Source organism: Dromiciops gliroides, chromosome X (genome assembly GCF_019393635.1).
Source record: "Dromiciops gliroides isolate mDroGli1 chromosome X, mDroGli1.pri, whole genome shotgun sequence".
Taxonomy (NCBI): Eukaryota; Metazoa; Chordata; class Mammalia; order Microbiotheria; family Microbiotheriidae; genus Dromiciops; species Dromiciops gliroides.
Genome location: NC_057867.1, coordinates 19,744,822 through 19,753,079, shown reverse-complemented (window position 1 = coordinate 19,753,079; position 8,258 = coordinate 19,744,822). Strand labels below are relative to the sequence as shown.

The 8,258-nt window shown below is 51.2% G+C and overlaps 1 protein-coding gene across 2 annotated transcripts; it reads right to left on the bottom strand.

Annotated features, from left to right (window-relative positions):
• Positions 1 to 2,918: 2,918 nt before the first annotated feature.
• LOC122733592 (CCR4-NOT transcription complex subunit 7-like) lies at positions 2,919 to 6,044 on the bottom strand. 2 transcript variants are annotated; one of them, XR_006353927.1, is made up of 3 exons: positions 4,846 to 6,044; positions 4,566 to 4,656; positions 4,420 to 4,449 (listed from the first exon to the last, which is right to left on the bottom strand). XR_006353927.1 is itself a non-coding variant. In XM_043974125.1 (2 exons), exons 1-2 carry the CDS (start codon positions 5,895 to 5,897, stop codon positions 4,389 to 4,391), a joined length of 1,113 nt encoding a protein of 370 aa, XP_043830060.1. In that variant the 5' UTR covers positions 5,898 to 6,044; the 3' UTR covers positions 2,919 to 4,388. The 2 variants fall into 2 exon arrangements, 1 of the variants encoding a protein (XP_043830060.1); XM_043974125.1 differs by lacking the exon at positions 4,566 to 4,656 and having other exon boundaries at positions 2,919 to 4,449.
• Between the last annotated feature and the right edge of the window lie 2,214 nt (positions 6,045 to 8,258).

The window sequence follows — 8,258 nt, the reverse complement described above, 5'->3', positions numbered from 1 at the left end:
AAGCAGCTTTTGTCTCATTGAAAACAGTTCAATTAAAAAGAAAAATGGGAATAATACCATTTGCAATTCCCACTTCACAGGATTTTTGTGAAATAAGTGCTTTAGAAAGCTAAAAGCAACATAGAAGTGCAAGCAATTGTTGTTTTTCTGTTGTTATTGTTGTTGTAGGGAGGCAGCCCTGGCATTTTGGATGGAATACCAACCTCATACCCAGGAAGATCTGGGTTCAAGTCCAGCCTGTGACAAATACTGGTAGTGTAGCCCTGGGCAAGTCAATTAGCCTCCCATTGCTCTAGGCCAGAGGTGTCAAAAACAGGGCCAGAACCAAGTTAAAATGGAATTGGGAAATATTCAACAAAATAAATGAAAAGGCTGTAGAACATGGACTCCTCTACATGTTAAACACCACGTCATTATACGGCCAGGAGGGCTCTCATGTCCACGATAGTGTTCACGGTTTCTGTGTTTGACACCACTGCTGGAGGCAACTCTGCTACCTTAGGATTCAGAGAAGGGGCAAGCTGCATTAGTAGGGGGAGAGTCTGTCATTTTCCTGGAGAGAGTTTTGGGAATTTCAGGGTCTCCCCCAAATAGCTAGAAAGGACCTTAGAACATGGAATTTCAGAACTAGAGGGAACCTTGGAATGTCAAATGACAGAATGGGGGACAGAGAATGTCACACATAGCTTGGGAGGCACATGGAACGTTATACCTTGAAGTGGACCTTGGACATCCCAATCACCTATATTTTCTGAGAAGGAAATAGCACTTCCCAAGTTCTTTTTGTATTAGAAGTTCCCTAGCCCAAGCTCCACTGTCACTGAAAACAAAATGATGTATCCCATAATAGATGATAGGATCTATCAAAGTATGTTTTGAAACTGTTCTATTCTTGATGAGCCCAGGCCTGAGAGACAGGATTGGCTTCTGGGTAGAGGTTGCCCCAAAGTGTGATCCTCCCTAGGGGCCTAGGGATGGTAAACGCAGCAAAGAAAACATTGAGGCTACACCCTGGGGAGCTGGGAACCAGTGAGTCTGAGTGGAAAGGAAAAGGTGTGTGAGGGAGTTGTTGGGAACTGTGGGTGAGCAGCCGGCTTTGGCGGGCTCCAAGGGCTGGGGACACCAGAGCATTCTGTGGAATAGGGAGAGATGAGAAAAAGGAAGGGGAATCATCCACTCAGTGGTGGATGGGAGCAGGCATCAAAGGGGCCATCACAGACCCCGACAAACAGGAATTTTCCAGGGCTGCAGAAGGAGACCAGCATGGGCAGCTGGGCTGTAATGGAAAGAGCACTACTGGTCTGGGTGTCAGAAGACCTTGCTTAGAAATTCTCTAGTGAGAGAAAACCCTCAGGGGGGAAACTGAGGCCTGAAGAAGGGAAGAGCCTTGGCTAAGGTCCCACAGCAAGTACGTGGCAGCCCCTCACTAGTAAGCCTTGCACTGAAGACAGCAGACAGAGAAGACAAGCCCTCCTCTGTTTTGGTGTAAACCAGCTCATTCATAGGACTGCAGGGGTGACTTTTTCTTTTGTGCACTAGCACACCAAGTGCATCATACAAACAGGGGGAGTGGGGAGAGCATGGTATTCAATGGCCTGGGTTGGAGGCCTGGGGCCGCCACTTGCTCCTCCTGAGACCAGGGGCATCTCACCCTACTTCTCTAGGTCTCAGTTTTCTCCTCTCTAAAATGGGAATATTAATACCTGCCCCACCTAATACCTCATTGCATGCGTGTGTGTGTGTGTGTGTGTGTGTGTGTCTGTGTGTGTGTCTGTGAGAGAGAGAGAGAGAGAGAGACAGACAGAGACAGAGATTGGGAGAGGGAGGAGAGAGAGACAGAGACAGAGAGACAGAGATTGGGAGAGGGATGAGAGAGAGACAGAGACAGAGAGAGATTGGGAGAGGGATGAGAGAGAGACAGACAGACAGAGAGAGAGAGAGGGAGAGGGAGAGGGAAGAGAGAGAGAGGGGGGAGGAAAGGGAGGAGAGAGGGGGGGGAGAGGGAGGAGAGAGAGAGAGGGAGAGGGAGAGGTTGGTTTGAGGGTGTGTGTGTGTGTGGAAGTCCTCAGGAGGCAGAAACCACTATAAAGATGTGAGGGTTTCTTCTTCTTCCTAGTATGTGACCAAAATCTTTCTTTCTTGCCCCACACCCGTTATCTTCTGCTCACTTCTTCCCAAAGCTGCCTACTCTGCCCCCATTGCTGAGGCCTGCTCTCCCCCAAGGAGGGAACCTGGACCACCCCCTTCTTTCCCTAAAGCACACTGGGCATTAGGGCGACTCCCCCTTTCAGGGCTCAGCAATCAAATCACTCAGTGGCCCACACGAGGACCCTTCTGCAGCAGAGCAGATCTGGCTGCCAGCTCTGTAGCCACTTGGGGTAGGGCTGTGGCAGTAGCAGGTGCAGGGGATTTCAGGCTGACGCCAGCATCCAGGAGCCGGAGCTGTGGAGGAAGAGAGGGAAAGATGGAGAAGGGCAGAGGAGGAAGAGAAGAAAGGGAGGATGGGGAGGAGAGTAGAGAGGGAGAAGGAAGAGGGGGAAGGAGATGAGGGGAGAGAAGAGGACTAGGGAGAGGAGCAAGAGGAATCAGAGATAAGAGAGGAGAACAGGATGGAAAAAGGAGACAGAGGAAGAGGCAGGAACAACCCAGACCAGTCCTCCAGCCAGCCTCCTGCTGAGCTGCACATGCTGAGCCAGTGCTGGGCATGCAGGGGCACAAGGATCTGGGCCAGGGGGACTGACTCCCAATGAGCCTTGCCCCGCTGACCATCTCTTAGGATAGTAGGGGCAGCAGGAAGCAGCCCAGGCCTGACCCCCTGGACACACACCCTCCCAGGGATGTACCCAACCATCTCAAGGGGAGACTTGCCAATAAACACTAGACAAAGCAATCAATGAATAAACATTTATTAAGTCCTTCCTGTGTTTCAAACACTGTGCTAAGCACTGGGGATACAATGAAAGGCAAAAAACACTATCTGGGCTCTCAAGGAGCTCACACTCTAACAGGGGAGACAACTTGTAACTAGGTACACACAAGATAGAGACAGAGTAGGTGGAAGGCAATATGCGAGGGGAAGGCACTAGCAGCTGAGGGAGCTGGGAAAGGCCTCCTGCAGAAGGTGTCCCTTGGCCTGAGCCTTGAAGGAAGCCAGAGAGTCTGAGAACCACACACTCATCGAATGCCTGCTCTGTGCCTGGCACTGTACTGGGCACTAGGAGTGATACCACCTTCTCCTTTCCCACTTCTTCCTTCCTGGATTGCATTCTTGATCATTCATTCCCCCACCCCCCACCCTCCCTCCCACTCACTCATCAAGGTGGAGGAGTTGGAATACTCCTTGCTCCCCATCTCCCTCTACCACCAACACTTTGTAACTTTTCCTCCTTTGAGGCTCACTCAATCCATATTTCCCACTGAGTCAAGGTTCTGGCAAACTTAATGAGAAAAGAGTATTAAAGGACAAGGGAGACAAGGCCATCTGGTAAACAGCAAATGTTACTGACTGAAGTGCAGGTAACATAGACATACACACTTGCCATCTATCATTTCTGACTAGTATTTCATTTCTGATGACCAAGTTCTTCCTTCACGTGCTCTGGCCTGGTCACATACTCTGCATGGCTAAGAAAATACTTCACAGTTATTTCTGTCAATAGATAGAAAATATATGGCAAAAATATACACACAAAAATAAATAATCATTATAGTCCTCAGAAGACTAATATTATTCAAGTTAATTTGGGGACTCTGTTGTTTCACAACAAGACTCTGACTTAGCTTTGTCTTTCTAGCAACTACAAAAGTACAATCTGAATTCTTCAAATTTAATTTGGCATAAAATATACCTAAGGCGGCTTTGCTCTCTTTGGACTTTCTATTACCAAGCTGACCTGCAGAATCATCAAATCAAACACATATGGTAAACATGGCTCTATTAAAAGGTGGGGGGTGGGGGGTTAGGAGAAAGAAGAAATGTTGGTAGAATTAAAAGGCATAAAGGAGATAAAAGGAAAGAAGCTGTCAGGCTGATGCTCCTTGGGTGCCAGCTCCCTGACAGATCTTGAAAGCCAGTCACAAGGGACTTTGCTGAAGGGCGTAAAGCTGGATTGAACATTTAGTCAGTCACAGATCTAATACATATACCAATTCAAAACCAAGAACACTAGAGGTGCTTAGAAGACGAAACACCAGGAAAAGGAGACACTGAGTTCTCCTTTTCCTTCTTGGGTTAGCTTAGCTGAGTCAACAATTTGCAGCACAGTGAATGTACTCTGTTCCAGGGGTCCAAAAGGAGGGAATGGTGTGTACAACTGGCAGATGATCAATTTTCAGGCAAACATCAAGGGAACCCCAACCTTCCACTGAAACAGGAGATCTGAACCGATTCACTCTTCATACGAGTAGAATTCTTGGTCCTCGCCCTCTAGCGGTGGCATCTCTTGCATGCTGGAAGACACAAAAATGGAACAAGCCATTAAGTAGTTACTCTCAGTGTTTATTAATCTGGGAATGGGAGGAGAGGAGGGATGGGGGCCAAACTAAGACCAACTAGATATATTTACCAAAAGATTGTCGGCCACACATACTTGCTAACAGGTGGATTAATTAATACACTGCAAAATTCAACCTGAAAACTCTTCTACTTATCCGGATCTGTGATAGGAAGGAATGTTATAATTAGTACTGAAAGACAAAAGAGAAAACTGGTTGAGGAGGCAGGGTTAAAAAAAAATGCCTATTTGTATTGACCAAGAGATTTAACAACTGGAGATGCATGCCTGTATAAAAACATGGGTTTAGGTGGGGGGTTGGGGGGGGGGAAGGCCCTGTTTTCCATTTCACCTCATGAATGCTTGCTGGTCTCCACTCCAAGCTGGTTCTCTGCCGTAGTGGAAATACTGGACGTTCTGGTAGCTGCCCGGGAAGCTGCTGGGGAAGTTGCCATGCAAGTCGGTCCGAAAGCTGCTCTGGAAGCCTCTGTGGACGTGGGTTGCTCCAGATCCAAGGCCGTACAAGTAACCGGAATACTTGGCGTCGTCAATGTGGTCTTCGAAGAACATTTCTCTCATTTTGAAAAAGGCCATGCCCGTGAGTAAGGAATCGGACCCCGCCTGGTGCTGGGAGCCTATGCGTTCTAGCTCCAGCTGAGTGGCCACTTCCTGCAGTCCGCCCCTGAGGTTCTTGCAGCTCTTCATGAGGTACTTGATGTCATAGATGACGGGAAAGAACAGTCGCAGGATCTCGAAGAAGTCGTGAGCTTCTTCGGGCAAGGGCGCGTTGGTGAGGATCTTGATGAAGTAGCCGAAGTCGTAGCCGCTGTGAAAGGAGAGCCACTTGACCCCTTCACACAGCACCACTCCCGATGTCATCAGGAGCTCGGCGAAGTACTGTGCCTCGATGCCTTCCTCCTCGTGCTTCTGGAACTGGATCCCGGACATGGTGAGGAGCTCGATGGAGTCCTGGGCGTACATGTCCTCCTTCAAGTTGAATTTAAAATTGAACTGCCACGTGCAGGTGCCCGGGGGGCACTCTCCCTGCTCGTTCATGAACGTCAGTCCCAGCTGGATGATCTTCAGCCAGTCCACATTGCACCTCAGGAGTTGGTACTGGTAGTCGGCATAGCTCCGGAACTCCCCGATGGGTCTGGCCACCACACCTGGGAACTCCGTGTCCATCGCCACGTAGTTGTACTGCTGGACAACGGGGCGCATCTTCTTCATCTCCTCGTCCAGGTTGCAAGCCCAAACTTCCCGGATCCGCGGGCTCTGCTCGGCATGGGCTGCGGGCATGGTGGGCAGAGGCGCGGCGCCCGGAGGCGGCGGCGGCGGCGGGGGCGGCGGCGGCGGGGGCGGCGGCGGGGGGGCTTCGGGAGCCAACAGGCAGCAGCTCGTCATGCGGCGGACCAAAGATTCGCCTCCAGAAGCACCTTTCTCGTCCCCCTCTACTTTTGTACCTGCGCCGGGGCCGCTGCGGTCGCGCTTCTCCAACTCCTCCTCAGCCGCCGCCTCCTCCTCACCATAGAGACGGCCTTCCGTGGCTGCGCCCCCCACCTTCCCTCGGTCCCTCCCCCTGTTCCGTCCTCTCCCCCGCCCGTCGCCCCCCGCTGGCCGCCTGGGGAAGGCAGGGGGCGCGGGAGCCGCGTGGCGCTGCCCCTCCCCTCTCCCAAGTCCAAGTCCAGGGAGGGCGCTGCGCGGTGACGTCAGCCTGCCTGGCTGTGCACCGAGATGCTGCTGCGGCCGCCGCCGCTGCCGATGCTGCTCCTGATGCGGCTGAGGCTTCTGTGATATGACAGCAGATGTGCGCGCGCGTTTCTAGGAGACCCCGGCAGGACGTCAGCGCCGGCCGGGGGGGCGGGGGGCAGCGTTCGCTCCGGAACCCGCGGTGGCGCCCCCCCGCGTGCCGCGCCCGCAGCACCCCCGCGCGTCCTGCCCCCCCCACCGCTGCCCAGCACCTGAGCCTGTGGGATAGGTGGGAGGGAGGGGGCGGCTGGGGGCGGGGGGGATGGATGGACGGACGGACTGGGACAGATGGATGGATAGATAGGTGGATGGAGTGAGCAAGTGAATGAACAAACGAACGAACGAGTGAGTGAATAAGTGAGTGACGGTGCCCATCAGCAACCATTCAAGCCCAGATTTACGGGGGGGGGGGGGGGGAGGGGAGCAGGGGGGGCCGGTTAGGATGAGGAAGAGGAGGAGGTGGTGATGATGATGGGGGTGAGAGGGAGGCAGGAAGGGGTTGCCTTTGGGAAATGTCAAAGCTCTTTTAATGCCCCCTTTCGATTTCCATCCATGAGACCTAAGGAAAGACTTCCTTATACCAGTTAGCCCTGTAATGTCCAGCCTTAACCTGAGAGAATGAATGGAGGAACGAATGAATGAAGCAAGCAAAGCACTGTGTTAAGCCCTGGGGGCAGGGGGGCAGGGGGGCACAGAGTACAAAAGTAAGACAGCCCCTGCTCTCAAGGTGCCCGTGTTCTAATGGGAAGCTAGCTAATGCTCAATATTCCCTCACAACTAAAGCATAATCAAATTACCTCTCCCTTCAGGCCTGACAAGATTACTTCCCTAAATCCGTGCTGACAATCACAGTACACGAGCTCTTTCTATGTATATATATATATATATATATATATATATATATATATATATAGAGAGAGAGAGAGAGAGAGAGAGAGAGAGAGAGAGAGAGAGAGAATGTGTGTGTGTGTGTGTGTGTGTGTGTGTGTATAATGTATATAACCCTCCTCAAACAGACCCAGAGGGTGGATGGGAAAGAGAGGGTTAATTGGGGCCATTATTATCCTTGATGGGGACATCACATCACTGTGTTTCCCCGGGGAGCCCCTGGCTTTCTGCCACCGGTACACCTGCCATGAGACTATATTGGTGCCAAGGCCATGCTGGAAATCATGCCCCATGCCCCAGGGCTGGACCCCCGAGGCATGAATGAGATCATGTAGGTAAAACATTTGTAAACTTGCAGGCAGTCTAGAAACAGGAGCTGTTATTGGGGGGGGGGGGCGGGGCTGGCTGGAAGAGGGAGAGGACCCCATGGGGGAAAGATGCAAAATGTTTGACTTGGCCCAATTTTTCAGGAAGAATTCCCTAGCAATAAGCACTGTTCCCTAGGGGGATGGGCTGCCTGGCAGTTGGGGGTTCCCCTTTCCAGCAGAGGCTTGATGATTACTTGTCAAGTATGTTATTTTGGGGGGTCCTTTTTCTCTGTGGGTTGGACAGGCTGGCCACGGAGCTCCCTTCCAACTATCAGTTCACTGAGTCTTTTGTAAATCCCTAGTGTTGGACTTTGGGATTCCAAAGTTCTAGGTTCAAATCCCACCTCTGACACTTGTTAGCCGTGAGAGAAGCTTCAAACCCCTTCACCTTTCTGAGCCTCAGTAATCTCATCTGTAAAGTGGGCGTTGTAACTGCCTCACAAGGTTGTCACTTATAAAGTTTAAAGCGACTGGTGCCAGTGCTGTCCAGAGCCTCTGCAACCCACATTCCTACCCCAGAGGATATGTGGGTGCCAAGGGATGTTCTTCTTTTTGTTTCTTTTTAAATTTTATTTTGATTTTCAGTTACAGATTCCCACCCTCCCTCCACCCCTTCCCTCACCCCTTGAGAATGCAAGAAATATGATAGCCATAATGCATAGGAAGGTATACAAAACATATTTCTGCCTTAGCCATGTATCCAAGCAATGTAAGAAAAAGAAATGGGGAAAAGGTATGCTTCAATCTGCATTCAGAGTCC